This window comes from Micromys minutus, assembly GCF_963924665.1.
Source record: "Micromys minutus genome assembly, chromosome: 8".
Lineage (NCBI taxonomy): Eukaryota > Metazoa > Chordata > Mammalia > Rodentia > Muridae > Micromys > Micromys minutus.
The window spans coordinates 49,009,850-49,034,821 of NC_137977.1; the positions used below are offsets into that span (position 1 = coordinate 49,009,850).

Genomic DNA, 24,972 nt, shown 5'->3' on the forward strand with positions numbered 1-24,972 from the left:
CATCACATTTCTGCATCATATCTTGCTGTAGATCTGCATTTGTTTCCATCTGCTGCAGGGGAAGTTTCTAAAATGGTGGCTGAGCAAGGCGCTGGTCTATAAGTATAGCAGAATATCATTAGGAGCCATTTTATTGTTACCCCCTTTTCTCTTTTTGTAGTATTTGGTATTATCTTAGGTCCTTGGGTTATCTGGTCTAAGGTTCTGGGTCATACCAACAGTGTTGGGTATGGCTTCTATCTCACAGAGTAGGCCGCCTTAGGTCAAATCAGACATTGGTTGGTTACTCCCACAGGCTTAGTAGTGCTACCATTGCATGAACATTCTTTCAGGTAGGACAGCATTTAAGATGAGAGAGTTTGTGGCTAGGTTTGTGTTCATGTTTATCCTTTGGTATCATGCAAAGTACCTTCCTGTACTACACATGCTAGAGTGCAGGGGTGAAGTCTTTATGTAGGTACCAGTTGGACTTATCCATATCAATGTTTAATGAGTTCTGTTGGCGGTGTCTTCAGCAATGGGTCTTGCTGTCAGTTTGTGGAGAGCAACCTTGGAAATAGCTTGGGTTGTGTGGAGGTTTCCATGGGACCCCTTTGGCCAACAACTCAATTAGATGTTACCCAATCCCAAAACATTGGAAGCTTCATTGGGTGACAAGAAAGTCCAGACTAGGCTCTGTCTCTCTTATTATTTGGCAATTTGTTTAGATTGCCTTCACACACACACACACACACACACACACACACACACACACACACACACACACACACTATGATTCCCAGCTTCCTGAAGTACCACCATATTGATTTCTATTGTTGTGGTATGAGTTTGCACTCTCACTAGCAATGGACTGAACATACTCCGCATCCTCACCAGCATGGGCTGTTAATTGTTACATTGATTGTAGTTGTTATGAACAGTGTTAGGTGAAATCCTAAAATAGTTTGGATATGCATTTCGCTGATGGCTAAGGACATTTCTTTATGTTTTTCTCAACTGTTTGAGTTTCTTCTTTTGAGAATTCTCTGTTTAAACTAGTACTCTATTTTAGTTGGGTTGTTTTGATATCCAGTTTTTTGAATCCTTTATATACTTTAGACATTAACTCTTTATAGAATATGTATTTGGTATAGATCTTTTTCCTTTATGTAGGCTGTTGCTTTGTTCAAATGACAGTGTCCTTTGCTGTGCAGAAGCTTTTTAGTTTTATGAGGTCCCACTAATTAATTGTTCTTAGTGCATGTGCTGAAGGTATTCTGTTCAGAAAGTCTTCCCGTGCCAAAGAGTTCAAGGGTATTTTCCAATTTCTCTTCTATCAGATTCAGTGTTTATGTTGAGGACTTTGTGCCTGTGTTGAGTTTTGTGCAGGGTGATATTTGTGGATTTATTTGGATTCTTCTATATACAGCTGTCTAGTTTGACCAGCACAGTTTTGAAGATGCCATCTCTTTTTCCTAACTATATTTTTGTTTTTTTTTTTATAAAAAAGAAAACAAAACAAAACAAAGGATATCATATCCACAGGTGTGTTCCTCTGTCTGGGTCTTCAGTTTGATCCTGTCGATCATGTGAGTTTTTATGCCAGTTCCATGCTACTTTTATTCTATCGCTCTTCAGTACAAGTTGCGCCAGGAAATGATGACACCATTTTCACACAGAGGCACATATAAGTTACACATATACCCTAACATTTTTAGTATGTAAATGAGGAAAAGAATTTGGAGTATGAATGCTTTCTAAATACATTTTGGTGAAAATGTGCTACCATGGTGTATGTGTCTCTGTGAGTGTGTCTGTAGCCTGTGTCCACCTGGAACGTTCTGTGTAGCCTAGCTTTGTCTTGAACTCTTCTTATTCCTCTTGGCTCAGCCCCTCAAGTGCTGGGATTACAGGTAGGAGTCCCTGTGCTTGGCTTGTATAATCATTTTAATTACATTATCAGAGTATTTTATATATCATCTTACTATAATACTATTGCTAAAGCATCTTCAGTTGTGAAAGAAGCTTCATTAATAGGTTATAGAATTAGTCATTATACATAAAGTAGATGGCTACTGTTATGTTAATAAAGTTGTATCTAAGTCAGGAAGAAATACGAGATGTTAAATATTTTTAGGAAGTGCATCTTTAATAATTCTGAGGACAGATCAGAACATGTTAATTGTGTTTTAGCAAATCATTTAAGTGCTTTTCATTTAATAGCTAAGAATTATTTATTATAATTCTGCTCATTGAATCAAAATTAATACCAAAGAAGTGCTTAAATGGTCTCTTTCCTTCTACATTAAATAGACTAGGCATTTGCTTTGTTCATATTGTTAAATTTTTCTAAAGGCTTTAAAGATAGCCATTAATATAATTAATTAGTGGGATCACACTTAATGAGGTTTAACTATATTGAGTCATTTCTACTCTAGGCCAGTTTTCTTTATATGAATTGGACTAGCATTTTCTTGAAAGAAGGAAAATTAAGATTATTTTAACCTTTATAAAATAGGGGACCATATTTTCTTATGAGTTAAAGTTAGGCTGTGCTGTTAGCTGACGTTTGTTTTGTAGTCCCCGTAATTTTTCTCTGAATAAGAGCAATGTCATATAACACTTTTCAGTGTTCTTATGAAGATGGATTGCATTATTTTCATCTTTGGAATGACTTACTTGCTTATCTTGAAGAATGTCTGACAGTGAGACTCCTCAGGAGGGTTTCCCATTTGAAGGAATCTTGTTCGTTGAATGGATCTATTCCTTTTTGCTAGATTATCAATGTACTAGTTACTTTTCTATCATCGTGTTAAAACACCATGTCTAAAGTGCTGTACAGAGGAGAAGGTTTATTTGGGTTTATGGTTCGGGGCTGGGGGATTGAGCCGTCTATCTCTCCAGGGAAGTGGTGGCATAACATTAGGCATGGCAGCTGAGGTAGCTGAAAGCTCACAAACACAAAGCACTGAGCCGGTGTGAAGCTTTGAAAGCTCAAAGTCACCTCCAGTGACATACACTCCTACTGTAAGGATACAACTACTAACTCTTCCCAAACCAAATGGGGACCAATTATTCAAACATGTGTGTCTATGGGGGACATTTTCATGCAAACCATCACAAGTCCATTGTCGTGACATGTGTAGCCCAAACTGGCTTCTAACTCTGTCACCACCATCACCTGCCTCAGTGAGACACTGTAACCAGAAGAGCTATTAGTTCTTTTTAAATTGCTTACAAATTGTCCTATAGAAACTAAACCCCTTTTAATTTGCTGTAATGTAGATTTGGCTCTCTCATGTTAGTGAAAATCATTTCTTTGCTTATTTATAAATGATACTGTTTTAAAGGGAAGTTGAAGGGTAGACACTAGTGACGAGCAGGGAGTACTCTGAACAGTGTTTAAATGTCTGTCATGTGGTTAGTTGAGTGCTGCACCCTCTGTCATTATAGATAGACTTCATCCGAGGAGCAGAGGTGCTGGTCTGCAGATAATGTGTGACAGCTGTGGCTCTCAACAAGGGACTGTGCTGCAAGACTGGGGGATTTCTGTTGGGACAAAAGTGCTGGGAGACAAATGGGTCTAAATGAGTCATGGGCAGAAAAAAGACGACAGAAAGCTCTCTCTGGAATCAAAGAAAAATAAGTTCATATTATGGAAAGAGGACAGATCACTCCACCCACCCTGACCTGCACCATCCAGTTTTGCCTTCTCACATGTGGCAGTTATTTTAGTAAGGTTCTTCTCAAATTTCAGTGACATCTTTCCAGTCTTTAATCTTTGCATCATTTAGCACTTCTATTTATCATATCTATTTGAACAAGGGACTTTTCTTTATAATCTAAAGAAAGAAACTGTAAAATGACCTAAGATGGTGGTTGGTTTTCAGTGGAGCATACATATAAGTCATGTTCACTTAAGTTATTGGGAGACAAGAGCTATCTTAATGTAAATCTAATGAACTTTATTCTTCTTTTTAGGCAAGAGTTCAACATTGCATCTGTTCTGTAGCCAGTGACCACTCAGTAGGACTTCTAAGTCTTCGAGAAAAAAAATGCATCATGTTGGCGTCTCGTCACCTGTTTCCTATTCAGGTGATCAAGTGGAGGCCTTCCGATGACTACCTGGTGGTGGGATGCACGGACGGCTCTGTGTATGTCTGGCAGATGGACACTGGTAAGAATGGAGGTAGAGAAACACTACAGTCAAATGTATTTGATTTTCTGAAAATAGTTCATATGAAAATAAAACCTGGAAATGTACAGAGGCTTCTATGTATATTTCTTGTAACTATCCTTTCTAATTTTATTTTTCTCCATATGGCATACATAGCATTCTTGTATTTGCTCTGTGTTGGACCTTATAGATGGTTCGACATGCAGGTGAGAAATGGAGAGTGGTGTGCAGATGAGGACAATCATGGTGGCCAAGCTGAGGGAGACAGTTGTGGTTCATGTTAAAGACGGTGAGAAAGATAAAACCAATTTTATTTGGACAGCAGAGAAGTAAACTGGCCAGGTAATTTTAGGAGCCAAATTGAAATGGACAATGTAGGCTTTAGAGAGAACATGTGACCTTTCAATTTTTAGTTTTATGTATATATAGTAAAGAATAAATATTGCTCAGCTGAAAAGCGCAGGTGTTGATAGGTGTGCGTACACAGATCAATACAGCTTTTACTAGGAATATTTTGGCAGGTAACTTAATGTTTTAGCTTATGTTTTTAGCAAGCATATTTGATAATACTTTTGAAATTTTAAGTAATATGTATGAAAGCTTTTATTTTTCTTCTGTCTGTCCTCCATAATCCTTCTGAAGTAGACTGGATAGGTATTTTTGCTTATACTGCTACAGAGCAGGGACAAGGAGGCATCATCAGCAGTCTGGACAAGAGAAGCATTCTTGAAATCTAACAGGCTTCTTTTGCATTTAACTCTCCACTCATATGTAGTAGATATGCAGGTTGACTTTGATGTGTGTCCTGAACAACAAGCACACCCTTCGACACAGTGGCCAATGGGAGCTTCTCAAGAATACACTGCAGGCATGGACAGAAAACAAATCGTAACAGATTCAGAAAGATTGAGGTAGCTCTGGTAGCCCATTTGACAACAGTACCACAAAGCTTAAAATGAACAGCAAAGAAATCACTAGTAAGTACAGAAACCCTGAGATGAAACCAATCATTACTGAATGATGAATGGGCCAGTGAAATAAAAAAGAAATAAAAATTCCTGGAACTAAATGACAATGTAAACACAATATGATAAAACCCCTGGGACACATAAAAAACAGTCCTACTCGAGCTCTAAGTGCCTGCAGGAGGAATTCAGAAAGAGCTTGATGCTGTAACTCAAGAACTTCAGACAATAAGACAAAGTCGGGGTCCAGCCTCAACACAGGATCAGAGTTCACAACTGGAAGCAGGGATATCTGGAAGGCACATAATAAATAAACACAGACTACTTTTTGGGTACAAGCAGACAGTTTTTCAAGGCTTACAGTTACTCTCTTCTCCTCCCCCAACCCCCACTCTCCCAAAGCTTGAGGCTGTACACACTGCATTCTCTAGAGTACTCTGTTTTTCTTTGTGCTTTCCTTCTCTCAAACTCCCACACTCATATACACTCTTCATACACACCTCACATTTTCTCTTCACTCACTCTTCACATGCTCTTCTCATGCTCCCCCCACCACACACACACACACACACACACTCATTCATGCTCTCACACTGGCTCGGTCACTCGCTCGCTCACTAGCCTTTCTCTTGTCCCAGATTTTTATTGATACTTCAAAAGCAGGTAGAAAAAGACACTGTACATTGACTTAGTTTTACTAGTATATAATTTCATGCATTCTGTACTTTCTTATCCAGGAACCACTCTCAAATGTTGTCATAACTTCAATAACCCCTTTCCTGGGGCCCCAATGTTGGCTCTAATTCATTTTCTAGCAACTTCTTCAAACTTTCTTTGCAAGTTGAGCATTAATCTGGAACTGGAACTGTCATTGTGCAGTTATTACATTGTTTCCAAGATGAGAACACACAGCATGCACCTGGGCCATTAGGCCTGTGCTGTGCTGTGCCCTGTGCCTCAGTTTCCAATTGTTTAAGAATCATTACATCAAGGAATATCTAGTTTTGCAGAATCCACCAGAGCAGAAGGAGAAAGAAATAGGAAAGTCAGACATAGTAGAATAATTATGCAAACCAAGGCCAACTGAAAAGCAGTCACACACAAATGAATCTATACAGCCAATGTCCAGACTAAGGTTAGGAGAAATGGGAACAACTGTTTTTTACACAGAGCTGCTGCAGACTACTGAGATGTCTCCATCCCAGCCTACTGCAGGCAGTCTCTTAGTTCAGATGGCTGGTCCCCCGGAGGGATGTGTCTCCTGCTTCTCAGGGTCTCAAACACCATCCTTTTTTTTTTTTACAAAAAGCTGCTGTGGGATTCTGAGATGTCTCTATCCCAGCCTACTGCTGGCAGTTCCTATCATGGTATGCTGTCCCCAGCACGGAAAAAAAAAATCCAGAACATGGCAAAAATTAATAAAAATTAGAGCAAAAATTATTGACATATACAATACATACAAATACAAGGATTGTATGTAAACAATAAAAAATACAAATAATCAAAAAGTGCAAGATTAACAAGATCATCAGACCCTCAGACACCAATGAAAGTTAGACTACTATAAAAAATAATTTAAAAATCTGTTCTCTGTTAAGTTGAAAAATATAATTTAAGTGGATTAATTTCTGGATTCATCCAAACCACCAAACTTAAATCAAGAAGAGATGAACAACTTAAACAGACCCACCATGGATGAAAATATTGAAACAGTCAGAAAAAACCTTCAGATTAACAACAGCCCAAGCCCAGATGGACTCATAGCAGAATCCTACCAGACTGTCTAAGAAAAATTCCTCAATATAATTCTAACAAATTAGTTACAGGAATGCATCAAAAATATTACTGTCATCAAGTTGACATTATCTCAGTGATGTAAGGATGGTTCAACATATACATGTTAGTAAATGCAATAAATCACATATATTGGCTTAATGACAAAAATTACATTATCATTTTAAAAGTTGCAAGGGAAAGTACTTAATAAAATCCAGGACGACTTCATAGTAAAAGTCCTTGAGTATAGGACTTGAAAGAATGTATTTCAACCTAACTAAGAATACGCATAGACATGTGCACACGCATACACACACACACACACACACACACACACACACATACACACACACACACACACACACACACACACACACATACACATACACACACACACACACACACACACACACACACACACACATGCGCTCGATAAAACCAAAGCCAATATAACCCTTAACGATGAAAAGCTTCTAGCAATCACTATGCAGTTGAAGAGGAAAAATGCAACTAACGTATGACTCTGAGGGCATCCAGCCTAAAATCCAGCAGCGGAGCTGGTTTTTAAGCAAACAGGAAAGCATCCCGTCCATATAAGAAGAGTTATGAGGACAGCTGAGGTAGCTCTTCAGAGTTTAAATACATTTCATACATCAAATCCTGCCTGGATCTGATTTATGGAGCTTCATTTTTTATTGATATGATAAATAAATAAATTTAATAAATAAATAATGTTAATACCTTCATGATGTACCTTCCCAACTCTCTAGGGGCCTGTATATCACTAGCTACAGCTTGAACATCAAGAGGAGGAAAAGCAAGTATCTCCCATCTCAGTTGAAATCCAAAACAAATGTGATTTCTTTGTTTCTTTTTTATATTGAACAACTTTATTTTAAAAAAAACAAAGATAAATGTATGGATTCTAAGCATTTTTGCATAAAAGTATATGAATACATTTTTGTCAGTACTTGATTTTTTTAAAGGTTTGATAGTATGCATTAAGATCTTACTAGTTACAATGAGCATAAAATTTCTCTTTTCATTTGTTAGCCTTTCCCCCCCAGTGGATTTATAAGAACCATACTGTAAGCTGCTAACTCTGTGTCTCATTAGCTAACAAATAGTTAAAATAAGCATTTTACAGTGAGCAAAACAACTTAAACTCTGTAGCTCTTGTGTAGTTCATAGATCTGGATTTGAAGAGGTATATAAAAATTCAAGTAAGAGTCTGGAGAGCTGTCTTAGCAAGTACGAGCTCTTGATACTATTATAGAAGTCTCCAGTTCAATTCCCAGTACCTTCCTGGAAGCCTGTAACTGCCTATAACTCTGAAAGTCTACTTACAGAGGTTCTGACACTTTTCCAGGCTCTGCAGGCAACAGGCATGCATGTGGTGTACACGTGCAGGCAAAATATACACATAAGAATAAGTTAATTGTAAAGACATTTAATTTGCAGTTGATTAGGAAAAAGTGAAACTGATAAGATAATGAGGGAATGTGAAAGGTGGGGTCAGAGCCCAAGTTATGCAGAAAGAAGTTTGTGTTCTAACTTATGAAAGAAACATGTAGGGCTGGAGAGATGGCTCAGTTGTTAAGAGCACTGACTGTTCTTCCAGAGGTCCTGAGTTCAATTTCCAGCAACCACATGGTGGTTCACAACCATCTGTAATGGGATCTGATGCCCAGTTCTGGTGTGTCTGAAGATAGCGACAGTGTACTCATATACATTAAATAAATAAATTCTTTTAGAAAAGAAAGAAATAGTAAACCGGGCCATGGTGCACACCTTTAATTCTAGCACTGGGAAGCAGAGGCAGGTGGATCCTTGGGTTTTAAGGCCAACCTGGTCTATAGAGTAAGTGTAGGACAGCCGAGGCTACATAGAAAAACTCTGTTTGCAATACCAGCCATTGTCAGCCAGTCAGTCAACCAATCTGTAAATAAATAAGAAATAGAAGGGAAAACCAGATGAGGTGCTTTGTAGTAGCTGTGGGTAGAGAGAGCACTTAGTTATGAACATATGAGAAACGTCACAGTGGTAGAACTAAGGACCCAAAAGATCCTACTGTGGTGGGATACTTTCTTCCTGCCCTAGGGTGTAGGAGGTACAGGATTTGATAACCAGCAATGAGGAAGAAATTTTGTAGACTCAATGGAGAAGATACAACATTTCCATTCTTGTTTTGTGGATACTTTTTTGGAAAGAAAAGCTTCAGAAATCATTGAAGGAGAAAATGGGCCCATTTTAGTGAGAGTTTTTTATTGTTGTTTCAGTGTTGATAGAAGACAAGAAAGGCGAGGCCACTGAGTTTGGTGTTTGTAAAGAATGTGAAAGTAATAGACTAGTTAAGAAAACCCTCCAGGGAAGCAAGAGGGGTCAAGCCTGCTAGAAGTTCTGAAAACCTTAGCTTTGAATTTGAGTTTAGTGGGAAGGGTGGTGACGCCCTGGTGGAGTCTCCCTGGAAGAGTAGTGTACTGTGGAAGTCCGAGTTGCTGGCATTGTTAATCCACGCAGAGACACTGCCTTGCAGGTGCGCTGGACCGCTGTGCCACGGGGATAACAGCAGTGGAGATACTGAATGCTTGTGACGAGGCTGTCCCTGCGGCTGTAGACTCACTTAGCCATCCAGCGGTCAACCTGAAACAAGCCATGACCAGACGGAGTCTCGCCGCCCTTAAAAATATGGCCCACCATAAGCTGCAAACCCTTGCAACTAACCTTTTGGCTTCTGAGGCCTCTGACAAGGTGAGCTTTGTATGTAGTTTCATAGTCTGTGGGTTCCATGGAAGGTTATTTAGTAACATAGCTTTTTCCAGTCCTGAGCATTTTGTCAAAGAAAAGGATTCTTTTTTGCCATTCAAAATCTTAAAATTATTTTTACTGAACTAGATAATGTTGGTTTGATATGATAAAAACACAGGTTTTTAATCCTTTCTGTAATCTTCCGTTCAGTTCAGTTTTCTGAGCCGATACTTGCAATCCAGACACTAGCTACTTTGCTGTTTGACAGAAGGGTGCCCCCCTCATGAGCAGCAGCAAAGCCAGGCCATTTAACTGGTCCCCCATTCTTCATTTTGTAAAGCTAAGCTGCTGTCCATTTTGTGGCTCTCTTATTCTTGACTTCCATTTTTTTTTTTTTTTTTTTTTTGGTAGTGGTTAAACTTGTGTATAAAACTGAAGGGGTTGAAAGGCTCACCTGTAAACTGACAGTTATCCCTGAATCAAGGAATCCTGGCAGTGGACGAGCTACCGCCGACTGTCCCATTGACCCATATCCTCCATGATTGACAGTGACACCACCCTTTGATCATCTTTTCTTTCCCCAACACATTAATGTTTTATCGGCTCTGTTGCAGTTTATATTTCATTAGCTGGACTTAGGAAGTCCTTCTGTGGTTTCTCTCCATACATTCAGGCCCATGCTCTAAAGTTTGAGGAGAAACCACAGCGTAAATGTGTTTGCTGTGTACTCGTCATTTTGTTCAAAGAGTCATACCTGACGCAGGAAGTCATTGTCTCATTTACAGTGTGGCACGGCTTTCGCTTTTTACAAATGTGTAAAACACTTTATTAACAAAAGCCTGTGTCCATTTTATCTTTAAGAACATAAAAGTTATGTTCTTATATATATCTTCATGGTAGCTCTTAGAAGTACAAAAGTAGAAAAATAATTTTCTAACACATAGCTGGAAAATTAAAGAAAAATAAGCAGTGTAGTACTATTTATGAGTGGCTTTAGTAAGTGGTCAGGGTTCATTAGGTGATATTTTTAGTCTTGTGTGTCCCTCTTTTAATAGTGTATTTTATGGTGCAATTAGTGATGAGGGCAGCAGAAACCTGCTGCAGAGCAGTGTTTGCCCGCACAGGGGACAGTTATAGGAGAGGAAAGGCTTAGGAAGCTGAGGCTGTAGGAGGGTAATCACTTCATGAAAAATGTATGTTGGCTGTACCATTAAGGATTGTTCTGTCTGAGCATGCTGTCACAGTCTCCGAGTTCATATGTGCGTCAGCCCCGATGTCCTGAAAGGCTGTTTGGTTGGAGTCATCACCACCTCTGACTCTTAGAATTTTTCCACTTCTTCCACATAAATCCCTAAACCTTGTGGGGAGGGTTGATAAAAACATTCCTTTTAGGTCTGAGATCGCGAGGGCTTCTGTTTGTAGGTCTTTTTATTAGTTAGGATGAAGACGTTTCTCTGCTCAGGGTCGAGCACTGAGCTGACCTGTGGCTCTAGCCGTGTCACTAGGACTCATTTTGTTGCCATGTTTACTTAGAAAACGGTAGTAGGTCTTCCCCAGGGCCCAGCCCTCAGTCTCCGTCCCTGGCCTCATTGACTATCAGGGTTAGTTCCATCTCATGTTTGGTTACTTACATACATCGATGCTGCTGTTGCACATGTATATCTTGTCTGCATGTCACTGTTGTAGGTCACAGGGTTCACAGCTTGGTGAGCTGAATGACTGCTTTTTCTTCTATCATATCTTTAACAACTCGATTCCTCGGTGTTCACTGATGTAAACAGTATCTTCAGCGGTAAGGACTTGCCTTTAGGTTATAGAAGGTATCCAGTCATACTGGCAGTTGCCTGTAATGTTTTGAGGTGTGCTCTGTGGGACAGGATGCAACTCATTCATGTCCTGAGATTTCACTTCATATTATATGATGCCTAGTTTATGCATTGCCTCCTGAATTACATTGTAAAGTCATTTCAATTACATTTGCATGTTATCTATCTTAGGGAGCTTCTTCCATGGTAGATTTCCATAACTGTCTTTCCAAAGGTTCTTAATGTTAGTTATCCCTCTCCAAAGCCCTCCCATCCCCCTCTGAATTTAATCCCCCAATTCTAGTTTTTCCTTATCTATTTTATAATGCTAATATTCTGTTTTTCCTTCCTTGGAACAGCCCCTATATCCTCTGATCTTTTCCAAGCTATCTAACCTTTGAGGATATTCTAAAGAAGACACAGATCTAAAGATTAAAAGTTAACATTCATATATGAGGGAAAACATGTAATATTTGCCTTTCTGGGTCTGGGTTCCATCACTCGGGATAATTGTTTCTAGCTCTATCCATTTATCTGCAAAATTTTCAATTTTTTCTTTAACAGTTAAAGGTTGTAGCATTGTGTATATGTCCACATTCTCATTATCCACTCATCAGTTGGTGGGTGTCTAGGTTGCTTCCAACTCCTGACAAGAGCAGCTGTGAAGCAGTGAGGGGTGTGCTGACTGCCTCTGTGTCAACTTGACACTGCGCAAGTCCTTTAAGAGGGCTTGTTTGAGAAAATGCCCCACCAGACTGGCTTGTGCACAGGCCTCTGGGTGTCCTCATGTTTACATAATGATTAATTTGAGAGTACTGAGGGAAGTTGTTCCTGAGTTGAATAAGAAAGCGGGCTGAGTGAGCTATGGAGAGAAACTAACAAGTGCCTACTCGCCTCTGCTTTAGTTCCTGCTTCTAGGTCTCTGCCTTGAGTTATTGCTCTCACTTCTTTTGATGATGTATTATGATGCAGAAGTCTAAGCCAAACAAACCCTTTTTTTCCCCATGATTTTGGTCACGGTGTTTTATCGCAACAATGGAAAATTAGCCAAGACAGCAGGTATCTCCCACTGGAGTCCTTTGAGCATATGCTCAGGAAAGGTACAGCTGGCTTGTAGGTAGCTGTGTTCTCCACTCTACGAGGAGCTTCTACTGATTTCCTAGTGGCTCTACTAGCTTACACCCCCAGCAGCAATGCTCTCTTGCCATAGAGGTTTCTCCAGCACCCGCTGTCAGTTGGTGTATTGATCCTGGCCATTCTGATTGGGGTAAGGTGAAAGTTCAAAGTAGTTGTCATTTGTGTCTTCAGTGGCTGAGGATATTAAACTTCTAGGAAATGTTTGTCAGCTATGTGTTTTACACTCTGAGTTACATTTTTATGTATCCTGTTTTAAAATTGAGCTGTTTTCTCATATTCAGTTGTGGTTTTCATATATTTAAACTTCTGTCACATACATAATTAATAAAGATTTTTTTTCAAATAATGGTATATTTTTCTATATAAAGGCTTTGTAGTCTCCTGAGGTACAGTTTAGTAATTGTTAGTCTTAATGCCTTTGCTATTCCTGTTCTTTTCAGAAAGTCCTTTCCTGTGACAGTGAATTCAAGTGTATCTGGTTTTATGCTGAGGTCCTTCATCTGGAGTTGAATTTTGTGCAGAGTGATAGATTTATATTTATTTTTATTCGTCTACACACGACTCTTCATTTTGACCAGCACCATTTGTTAAAAATGCTGTATTCTTTTCAGCATGAAGTTTTTGCTTCCTTGTGAAAAATCATGCATCCATAGGTGTGTGGATTTACATCTGGTATCCACTGACCACTGTGTCTGAGTTATGTCTATACCATAGTGTTTTTATTCCAATAACTCTGAGGTACAGTTTGAAATCTGGAATGGTGATCCCTTCAGCAGTCCTTGTAGTATTAGGGGTTGTTTTAGTTAGCTTGGAGTTTTGTTTGTTTCCCTATGAAGTTGAAGATTAAAAATTTTGTTTTCAATTTCTGTGAATAATCGAGTTGGGAATTTTGATGAGGGTTGGGTTGGACCTGTAGATTGCTTCTGGTAGGATGACCATTTTGCATGGGGACTTGAAAAAAATTTTTTTTTGATCTTGTTTTCCCTCTTGTCTGTACTAAACTTCCTATGGGCAGACATCAAGTGGCTTTTTTTTTTTTTTCATTTTCAGTATTTAATATAATATAACTTTTTACCTGTGACAGTTGCTTATAACATGCCTAAGACATTCAGGGAGAAGTTTGTTTGAAAGTGTAGATTAAGCTCATACTGTGAAGGAACTTGATTGTCAAGCTGGGGGTTTAGCAGGGAATTCTGTGACAGTGAATAGTTTTCAAAGGTTTTGTTAAAGAAAAGTTTGCCATGTTTAATGGCATCTATAGAGTTCTAGTAAATGTTATAGGAAGGCAGTAGGCTACTGTGTTGATACAGTGAGCAGTCATGAGGTCAGAAATGGGGTTAGGCAGTGAAGATAAAGAAGGCCTGGCGTGTGCACTCCAGTGTAAGTTGAACAAACAGATCTTCACAGAAAACAAGACAGTTCTGACTTTCAGGATTATTTCAGAGACACTTGTCGAGTGCTAATAATAGAACTAACTGTAGAGTCTGTGGAGTAGTCCCTCAGGATGATTATAACAAGAGATGGCTGCTTCTTTAGGTGGCAGTGTAAAACAGGTGTGTGTGTTAGGAACTTGTGATGCTGGTCATTTCCTTTACCCCTGGACAAAAAGGGGAGGGAGGGGCACACGGTGTCTTCAGTTAACATTAAACCTGTGGTGCCTTTCAGCAGATGCAGCCTGCACCAGGCGTATATCTCAAGCTTCCACGCTCTCAGTCCCTGTTCACACATGATGGTTATACATCTCAAAGCCCCTAAGCCACTCTCATGGCCCCTCTGTCGCTGGGCTACTCATTCTTCTCATAACGGACTGGGCTCGCTATTCTACAGCTCTTGCTGGTCTCAGTATTCCCTCTATCACACGCTAGCTCGCTCTGCTTCTCTCACTGTTTTCTAGTCCCACTGTATTCTCCTTTCGTCAGAGTTAGCCCTGACCATGTCCAGTCCCCCCCATCCAGTCTCTGTCTCTGTCTGTCTCTCTTTCTGATAGTCACTGGGAAGCCCTGGCTGGTATCAGACTTGTCATGTATTTAGTCTAATATCAAACTTTCAGTGATCCTTCTGCATGTATCTTAAGAGCTGAGACTTCAGGCATGTGTGATATTATATTCATTTTTTTTGTCTGAGAAATTATATACTATTCATATTGTTCCTTTAAGATAGGGCTTTTCTTTATCCTTTGTTTTTTAACTACCGAAATATATAGTGATTTGGTTATTTTTGTTCTCACTTTACTGGGAGTTTCCAGAGTTTCTTGTGTCTGAGGCTGTCTGTCTTTCTTTAGGTGACCTTGTTAACTCATTTGATTGGTGTTCATCATGATCTCTTTTGTCGCCAGGACTCCCTAGATAGAATCTGCAGGTGATGCTCAGCACTCATCAGGTCCTTGGAGCTAAGCACACTTTTTACATGTTTAAAGGGCTCAAAAAAGAGAGTATGTGACAAAACATTGTATGGCCTCTAAATCCAGTGCCAGATATCACCACTCTCTGTCACATCTGGATGCTAATCATCACAAATAATAGTATTCCTCATCTCATCCTGAAACAAGCCAGAAAGAGCTTTTATGACCTATCTCCTTCTAAGATTAGTTTTAACAGTTTTCTCAGATAATAACCACATAGGTCATCTTCCTCTGTTGACTGCTGAGGCTCTCCCAGGGCCTCACACTTGTTAGTTCGTGTGACCTTTTGAGCTCTGTGACCTTCCTACCGCACCAGTCAGACCCATTAAAGTATGTTCACTTTTCACACATATATGAAGGAACACTCTTTGTAGATTGTTCAGGCATGTGCTCTTTTATGTGTATATCATATGTATATATTTTATAGGTTGGAGTAAAATACCTTTAAAATTTTCAACTCATGTTATAAACATTTTTTCTAGTTTGAAATAAATAAGTTTTAAATTTCTATGAATACAATATCAATGATTCAGTTAACCAGTGAAACTAGATTAAAAGTTATAACTAAATAACTAATAAGAACTTGTTTTTCTAATTATATTACTTTGGGATACGGTTATTTTCCTGTTTTAAAGAATTCTTAAATTAGACATGATTGTTTATTTATGATGATTTTATAACACCTTTAAATAATAAATTTTCAAGGGACTACCTGAAAGAACTCTTTGGACCTAATGCCTTATTGACCATGTACCTTCTGCATAGTAAATGCTCAGTGGGTTTCTGATTGGCCTGCTATTGTGTAGTCAGTCTAATGCGTCATTATATCCCGAGTCAAGGAGAAGTGGTTTGTTCTATGATGTTATTATTATTATTTTTTAAAGATTTATTTACTTAATTATTTTATGTGAGTACACTGTCTTCATACACACCAGAAGATGGCAACTGAATCTCATTTCAGATGGTTGTGAGCCACCATGTGGTTGCTGGGATTTGAACTCAGGACCTCTGGAAGAGCAGTCAGTACTCTTAACCACTGAGCCATCTCTCCAGCATAGTGTTTGGCTTCAGAAATACATTAACAAGATTTTCTTTTTATGAAGAGAAAACATAGCAATGGAATGTATGTGAGATACAGCAGGGTGTTTGTTTTAATCTACTCCTTATAAGTCGAATTATAGATCACCAAGGAGCACTAAGGAAATTCAATCTATGACGTCAGGGGCCAGGTCTTCCCAGCTCTCATATGAGATTCTTTATCTTTAATTCTGCTTTAAGATCTTGATGTTATTGTGATAGAAGCATAAAGTTTTCGACTAATTATAAATATTATAGCAATGTGAAGAATTTGTTTTTTTAATATTTATGAAAAAATCTGTTTTTTTATTAGACCATATAAAATATTTTGAAACTTTTTGACTTTCACAGTTTATGCTGCAAAATAATTGAATGAGTCCGGCTCAGTAAGCACTTATTGACTAGTTTGGTACTGTGGCCTGGAGAGCCAGATGAATAAGACATGATATTTTCTCTCAGGAAATATGAACAGATAAATCGTAAAGCTCTGCATCCGGTGGTGTGGTGAGGAATGCAGAAAGGATTGCAGATGTCTTCCTTGCCGGAGGTGATTGGGATTGGCTGTTAGGAGGAAGGATAAGTGGAAAATATTTAGATTTTGAATGGAGAGGGTTGCAGTGTGTTCAGCAAAGAAGGAAGTGGAGGGACTCTGTTTAATCAGTGTTTTTGAAGCTCAGCTGGAGACCGGTAGTGCTGGGAAAGAAAGGTGAGCTCATCTTGTACCAGGGAACATGCTGAAATTTTTACTTCTTACCTCAGTGGCTTTCAAAAATTGAAAAAAAAAAGCATCTTTAGAGTTTTTTACTCAAATGGAATTTTACATGAAAGCCAGTCAATAAATTTGATAAGGAGTACAGTGGAGAATTTAAACTCAATAGTTGAATTGAGTTGTATTCAGTGGGAGCCAATGATTGATTGGGTATGAGTAATAAGTAGGGTTTATCCAAAGGTCTTCTGATTGACTAGAAAGTGGTTCTATCAAGTCTGATATTGGATGTGTGAGCAGGTTTTATAGGGACAGAGAAGAGCTGTTTGCTTGGTTTATGGTAAACCTGTGGTGCCTGTGTGTTACATATGTCAGGATGCTTGCCAGGTGGTTTAATTTAAGGTGCTGAAACTTGAGGGATTGGTAGGGTGAAGGGATACATGTATTGATGAATTCTTTATATATATATGAATATATAACATATGTATGTATGTATATATGAAATATATATAAATATATAAAAATAAATATATATAAAATATATATGAATACACATGACATATGCCATATATGATACATATGATCTAATATATAAATAAATATATTCACATATAAAATTAAATATATATATATATATATGAAAAAATATATAGTTCTATGGAGTGAGATCATTCATTCATATACAGACTCTTAGAAATAGGAGCTTTAAAGGGAGCATGGCGAGGAAGGATTAGAGTAGGAGAAAGAGGAAATATCTGAGGAGAACCAGGCGAATGTGCTGGTCAGCAAAGTCAAGAGGTGCAAGGTAGAAGAGATCTCTGCGTGAAGTGCAGTCAGCCTTCTACCTTCCAAAAAGCAGGTACGTTTGTCAGCATGTCAAAGTGTCCTTTCTTCAGCTCGTCTTTCCAGAGTGGAAGCTGGGCTGCAAAGGATGAAGTGTGACTAGGTAAAGTGGGTATAGAAATAACAAGATCAGTTTGCATGAGAGGAGAAGGGAGGAGACAGCAGAGTGTGCCCTTGGCTGAGGACAAAGAACCAGCAGGGAGGGGGAGCTTCTAGACTGTGAAAGGAGAATTGGTTATTGATAAATGAGGAAATGCTTGAGCATTTAAGGGAAATCTATGGGGATGCAGGGCACTGCAGTAGGGAGCTGGGAGTGACAGAGGTTCAGGGCAAAAGAAGCTAAGAACAAGAGGTAGGGGCTAAATGTGCAGTTGTGGTGGGCTAGAATAAAGGCATATGGAAAACATGAAAACTTTTCTTACTCTTGCAGAACTGCAGTCCTTTAGGAAGGATAGGGCTAGGTATCTCTGAATGAATGATTGTGGCCAAGCCTAGGGTCACGGCTGGATGAGGGAGGGTGAGACTGGTGGTCTTTGAGGAAGTGTGGAACCCATGGACAGGATGCCTTTATGATGGCGGTTACCAGACTGTGCCACTCACTGAAATCACCTGGGATCTCTAAACACTGCCAAGGCCCAGCTCCCATCACAGCCTTGCTGACTCTGTTTATGTGCAGGTCCGGCAGTGCACTGAGGGTTTCAGGAGACCCTCAGGTCCGCCTGTGAGCACAGCTGTGAGAGTGAAGAACAGCCATGGGCAGTTTTCACCTGTAGCAGGTTCTGGCACGACTGCTTCTCAGTAGCCAGCCTGGGGAGCATGGCTCTGTAGTGTCCAGCTGGGTCTGCGGATGGCATTGTGACTCGAGTTGACAGCTAAGGACCTGTGAGGCTCTCTGACTCAACCTTGGGTGATTCCTAAGATTTTCAAGATGTTGCGGGTTCCCATTAGGTCAAGAGCCTCATAAGAACACAGTGTCATCCAAAAGGCTTCATACAGGAGCTAGGCTGGAGAATTGGTTTAAGAACAGCACTTTCTCACATGTGTCTAGTGAAATAACAGCTTAAAACTCATGCAGACAATCTTCCTTTGAACAAACTAGTAATAAAACTAACAATATGTGATATTGTAAGAGGAAGAGCAACAGCAGCAGTCCATCATTTTTGCTGTACTAAAACTAAACCTTCATCTACAGAATCAATGTTTATGCAAGTGCAAAAAAACCTCTGCCACTGCTTGGCATGTCATGTGAATGACGTGTTATACAATACTGAGTGTTTTGAACTGTGTAGCCACATGCTAACATGACAACAAAGGAGTACAGAGCAAGTACTGCTAGTAAAATACGCAAATGTAACCTTAGTAATTTGCCTTGTTACTAAGTGATTCAGTGCTTATGCTGTGGTCCCTTCTGCTTGGAATTGATCTACATCCTTTAGAGAGGCCGTGAGCCACAAGTCATACCGTGAAGATCTTTTTCTACTTGGATGGTTATTCCTAGAATGACCAGGAAGGCTGTGAATCTGTGACACTGATGTTGGAATTTTAATCTTTTTTTCAATATAGAACTCATATGTGATATACATGGCTTGATACTGCACACCCCAGATTAAAAATACAACAGGGATCTTTGGAGTTTGTAAGCCCCTTGACTGCAGCTTTCCCTAACACTGCCACTTCCTACTGTGGCCCCTGCAGTTTGTTTAAATATTCTCATGTATCTCCTTGACGTGTGCATTTGACATAAAATGAGAGAATACTGTGTGTTTTACCTGTCAGTGGCTCTCAGCCCCTGAAATAGGTAGTCAGTTTGTTATATGGCAAACAGGAAGTCTGGAATTAGTAGTCAGCTGTTCATCCAACAGTTTACATTGCAGCAGAGGGCTTCTTGTCTTGCTGTTTGGGGCTCTTGGCTGAAGTTGGAAGTTTATTCCTTGTGCTGCTGTTGAATTTTACTATATTAGTTTTCAGCCTTAATATTATTTAATAATTGTGTAGTAATAGCATCCAGTCTTTAGAAGAAATACCTTCAAAATGTTTTCTGTGTAAGACATACCATTTGGATTTGGTATTTACAATTACACATTATTTATGTTCTGTTAAATAAATTCCATTAAAATATAAAATCTGTACTCCTTGATATGTTTAATATTTCTTGATTTGTATTTAGTTTAGGCGCTTATTGAAGCACATGGAAAGGAAAGGAAAAGATAGGAATTGTGTTACTATATGCTCATTCATATGTGATCATGAATTCTCATCCTATCCAGGAACAGGTCCTTAACAGAAGTCTAGTAATTGTCTATTCCAGATGAGATCGACATGCTCAGGGTGGGGTGGTCATGGCCATACTGTTGAATTCCAGTGTGACTGGGTTCTTCTCTGAGGCACCCTGCCTAGCCTACTCTCTAGCATGAAGAAACACCGGTTTGGCAGTAGAGGGCGCCAGACAGCCACATTGGGCATACAGATGTCCTTGTTATTTTTCCACCTCCTCTAATCTCTTCCCTTTCTCCTTCCTCCCTCTCTTTTTTTCTTGCTACCGAGAAGAGAATCGTTAATGTGGAAGCCATGTTTTGAATATTTTCTAGTAGGTGGCGAGGATTTCCCTCAGCTACTTTAGAGTATTTTAAAAATACAATAAACATCTATTTATTCTTATTCAGTGTACCTTTTACATTTATTATTATGCACGAGAACTTTAGAAATCCCTTTAAAGAACTTCCGTCAATAAGATATTATCTACCAAATCAAGGGGAAAATTATTGTTCCTTTCTATTTCCTGTCTAAATAGTTTTTTATATTAAATCAATTTTTATACCTTATGTAGAAAACTTAAGTTATTTAAAATATTCATTTTAAATATTATACCTATTCAGTTATACACTTTATAAAATAGTAAATTCATATTTGTTAGTCATAATTTTCTTTTGTAATCTATTTTTTTCAGTGTTTATTTAAAGAGGTTTCTGTGCCTGTCAGAGACATGCTCATTTTCTAACCTGTTCTTAGAGTCTTTAGTCACTGATCTCAAAGCTGATTTTATATATATTATTTTATAACTATCTATCTATCTATCTATCTATCTATCTATCTATCTATCATCTATCTAAAATAATCAGAAAGATGCTCTGTTAAAAAGCTGTGGCTAAGAGGAAGACATCTCACATCAGCCTGCATGAGCACATGCATGCACCCACCCAGACACATGCACCTGACACAGTGTCACACACATCAGTGTTTCTGATTATCAGTTGGCATAATACTTGGTAGTACAAATCAACTATTTTTAGATAAAACCCATATCAAATGATATAGATTTGATTCAGGAAGAATAATAAATCACAAGACTACTTAAAGATAGCATTGAAAACTGTGTTATTGAACAATGATTTCAAAGTAAGTGAGCTTTCAAGTCAGGATCAATGAAGTGAATGGTGAGAGAGTAAGGTTTCATGTAGATGGTGGATAAAATGGAATACACTTAAAATTCGAAGCCCATTAAAGACACTTAAAACATAATCTTGGTATTCAGAGACAACGCTTTCAGATGCTTCAACAGATATGATTTTATCTAGAATATATTCAGTTATATAAAATGATGAAAACTTATATCTACATGTCATCATTTTTTCTGCTCAGCATTCTGGATTGTTCTGTTTTGTTTGTGGGGCCTACGATATCTGATGTGTATGCTGAGGTCATACGTGTGTGGATGAGCATGCTAGCAGGATGAGAGCTCTGTCATTTGTTCTGGGTTGTACATGAGAGATGTTTTGTTCTAACATTCTTGCCTCAGGTTCACTTTCTGTTGTGAGTCACGGGTTCATTATTTTTCCCCCAGATTTTTTTTGTTGTTAATATTGTTATTTTTTTTAAAGAAAATATTTTTTGTTATTAGATACTCTGTATTTACATTTGAGGTTTTATCCCTTTACCAGCCCTGCTCCCCTCTTCCCTCTCCCTCCAGTTGCCTTCACAAAGGTACACTCCCTTCTGGTCCCCCTCTCCACCCTGTTGCCTTGTCATTCCCCTGCATTGGGATGTTGTCATTTTTAAAGTTAGTTTTCCTTAAGATTTTAAATGGTGTCAGGCATGTTGTCAGATGTCTTTAAAATCCCAGCACTATGGAAGCGGAGGCAGGTAGGTTTTTGTGTCTCCAGGACAGCATAGAGATAGATCTATCCTGTCTCAAAACAAAAGAAATCTCACATGGTTAAAGATGTCCTTCCTCCACACAGAAAATGAAGTTTACAACAAGTTAGATGCTTGGGACAGGCATAAGGTAAATCTGTGTGCCAGCCTGTTATCACTCAGTCATTATATACGTTATAAGTTAACTTTGTGTTTAGTCATTGTTAAGTAGATTTTCAACTAATTGTTAAAGAACAAATACTTTGTTTTCTCCCAGGCATATCATACACAGTAGGTCTCTCGTCATATAACTGTTGAACTGAATTGACCCTACTCTGTGGGTCTAGTGAATGGGCAGAGTGAGTCTTCTAGAACTTCTTCACTTGTTAGCATTGAAATGTGACAGTGTGATGATCTGAACAAATCAGTCAGTCCCAGGCGTGTGCGTTTTATCACTAACCCACGGAAACTTTAGAATATACTAGATGTTTTTGTTCCTTTTCCTATAGCTTATCTTAGCACCACACACTTGAAAACTAGGCATGGGAGTGCTGAACTCAGCCACTTCTTTTCCTTTAGCCAAAGTATCGTTCTCACAGCTTTGGCTGTTTTTTTTTTTTTTTTTTTTTTTTTGTCATGACAAATTTTGTAAGTCAGGGAATTGGTTATGAGGTTTGGTGGTGTGAGAAATGACAGCTCATCTACTGAGTGATGCTGAGTCATCTTCTCTCTTCTTTCCCTTCAGCCTTACTCTGAATACACACACACACACACACACACACACACACACACACATGTATATATATATTTGTCTTGGTGTTGTTGTTTCTTACATTTTACATTCTGTACATTGCTATTACATTCAGTTTTTAATCACACATAACACATTCAGTAGCTTCGAGAGAGGTTGTAACAAAGAGCCTTACAAACTCACACCTAGGCATGGTATTAATTAGATAACGTTTTTGTTGTGAGCATGTGGCTGTCTGCTGGAACACCTTCAGAAAGAGATACAGATGCCTGCGGAGCTGGGGTGCTGATGGGCACATGTGTGGCTGACATCAGATGAGACGACTCGAAGTCTGTCTACCTTGTGTTTTCCCTTTTTTCCCCAAGCCCTTCTCACTGCTTCAGCAACTTTTTAGCCAGACTTGTCTGATTTTCTGTTGTTTGACTGACAATAGTTTTTTTTTTTTTTTTCTTAAAAGGATGTTGTGAGTCTTTTGTGGGAAGGATGTTATCTTCAGGGGCACAGTGGAGACTTTCCATTTTACTTGATGCTACATATTTCTTCACACATATTCCTTCTCAGCGTTGTGCACCTGAAACCGCTCTTTCTGCGACATAGCCAGTGATAATAATGAGAACAGTTCCTGAGCTAGAGCAGCAGCTAGTGTATAGTGGCTGTGATTATTAAGGATAACTTTCATATCAGTATCATAGCGGATATAATACTCATGTGTAAGTTCCCGTGTGATTCACTCGAGTTATTGCTCATCGGTTACAAAGCACCAAGCATAGTGCCTGAAAAATGTGCAGTGTTTGGCAGGCAAACATGTAAGCAGAGCAGGGAGAGATGAAAGGATCAAGTTCAGTCTTTACTTTGCTCACATTCTTGGGGTTATTGCACCTTTAACTTGCTCACATGGGGACGTCTGCTGCCTCCCGCTTGCGTTCATGACCCTGCTCTTGTTCCTGGTAAGCTGACAACGCTCGATCTAGTCATGCGACTCCCCCATTTAGATAATTGTTCTCTGACATTACTGTGTAGAAGTTGTATATTTAATATGTCTAAGGGAATTCATTGAGTTCATATACATTCCTAGCCACACTAATTCAGATCTGATGCTCAGGTCTTGAAATCTGTATTTCACCAAAACTTGTGAAGTTTCTGCTTTAGTGATACTCTGGCTTGCAAAATAAAGTTCAAAAGCAGCAATGTGATCTTGTAAGCTCTTAGTGAACTGTGACCCCGATTCTTCCTCTTGACCTATAGCATCCACCCTGTGATTTCCATTGTCACTTTTCAGAAGTCTGCTTTCTTTCCAAATGAGTGTTTTCTGCTTGCTCCAGCTAGTTTCCTGTAAATCATCCACTATAGATTTTTCTGCTATGTTCCCTTTTTTTCATATTGACTATTAAATAGTATAACTATATCTTATTAAGTGTATTCTTTAGGTTGTTTTACTGTGGTATAGAAAGATTTCTATTCTGTCAGCATCATTCAGTTCAGAGAAGCTTCTATGATGGGGCAGTGATAACATCTGCTTGAATGACTGTGTGAGTGATTTTGGATGCTGAACAACTTGAGATATTTTGTGAATGCTGACAGAGGAGATGGAGAAGGAATGTGGTCCTCATGTCAATGTGTGCAAATATCCACCTCTTGGAAACTTTCTGGGATGTATAAATGATTTGGTGTTCCGTTATAGGATGGTCTTGAGAGGTGAAAGAGGGACCAGCAGTGGTATGTTCTGAAGGATGTCTTGTGCTTTGCAAAGTCTGGACTTCTTTTCAAGTTAAAATGCTATTGATAACCTTAAGCTACACACATAGTCAGGATGGATGGAAACAGAGACAGGATAACATTTACGGGAACTTATTGTAACTGTTCATGAAGAGTTGATGAGCAGTAGGAATAATTTTGTAAGGTTTGTTAGTGTTCTTTGTTCATTAGGTTTCACTCTGCTTGTTCAGAACGAATAAGGCATAGTTTGTTCATGTTCTAAAAATGCCTCACAGAGTAAGGAAGTTATAAGTAACTAAAACTTTTCTGAGATATCCAAATATCTGGTGTGTGGTAGATGTAAAATGTTAGGGGAACTAAGTAAGCTCTGTCGACTAATTTTTCCCTGGGACAGTTGAGAGTACTTTCCTTAAAATATATGATATAGTTAGCAAAGAAAATGTATATATTTAAGGAAAGCATTCACTGTACTTCTTTGATGAGCATCTGTGTTGTGATTGAGAATTAGGGTCGTGTAGGAGAGAAGGATGTGTGGACAATGAGTGAAGACTCATGCTGGAGGACAGATGGGCAGAGCTGTGTGTCACGGGTCACAGATACGGCTCAGCAGCCTGGTGAAGGTGAAAGGAGAGTTCATAAATGGGATGAAGGAATCTATATTTTATTCTATAGTTTTAATTTTCTAGTTATGATAATAGCATGTGTTAATTATGTGCAATCTATGTATGTATAATCTTTATAAATAGATATATAATCTGTA

At 38.8% G+C, this 24,972-nt stretch overlaps 1 protein-coding gene across 2 annotated transcripts in view; it reads left to right on the plus strand.

Annotated features, from left to right (window-relative positions):
* The window catches only part of WDR7 (WD repeat domain 7), a 265,985-nt gene that overhangs the window by 36,544 nt on the left and 204,469 nt on the right, over positions 1-24,972 (plus strand). For both annotated transcript variants that reach the window (XM_080919796.1, XM_080919797.1), the window contains exons 13-14: positions 3,961-4,156; positions 9,434-9,648. In XM_080919796.1, the coding sequence (XP_080775922.1) occupies positions 3,961-4,156; positions 9,434-9,648 (411 nt within the window). The remainder of the gene's footprint in view (positions 1-3,960; positions 4,157-9,433; positions 9,649-24,972) is intronic.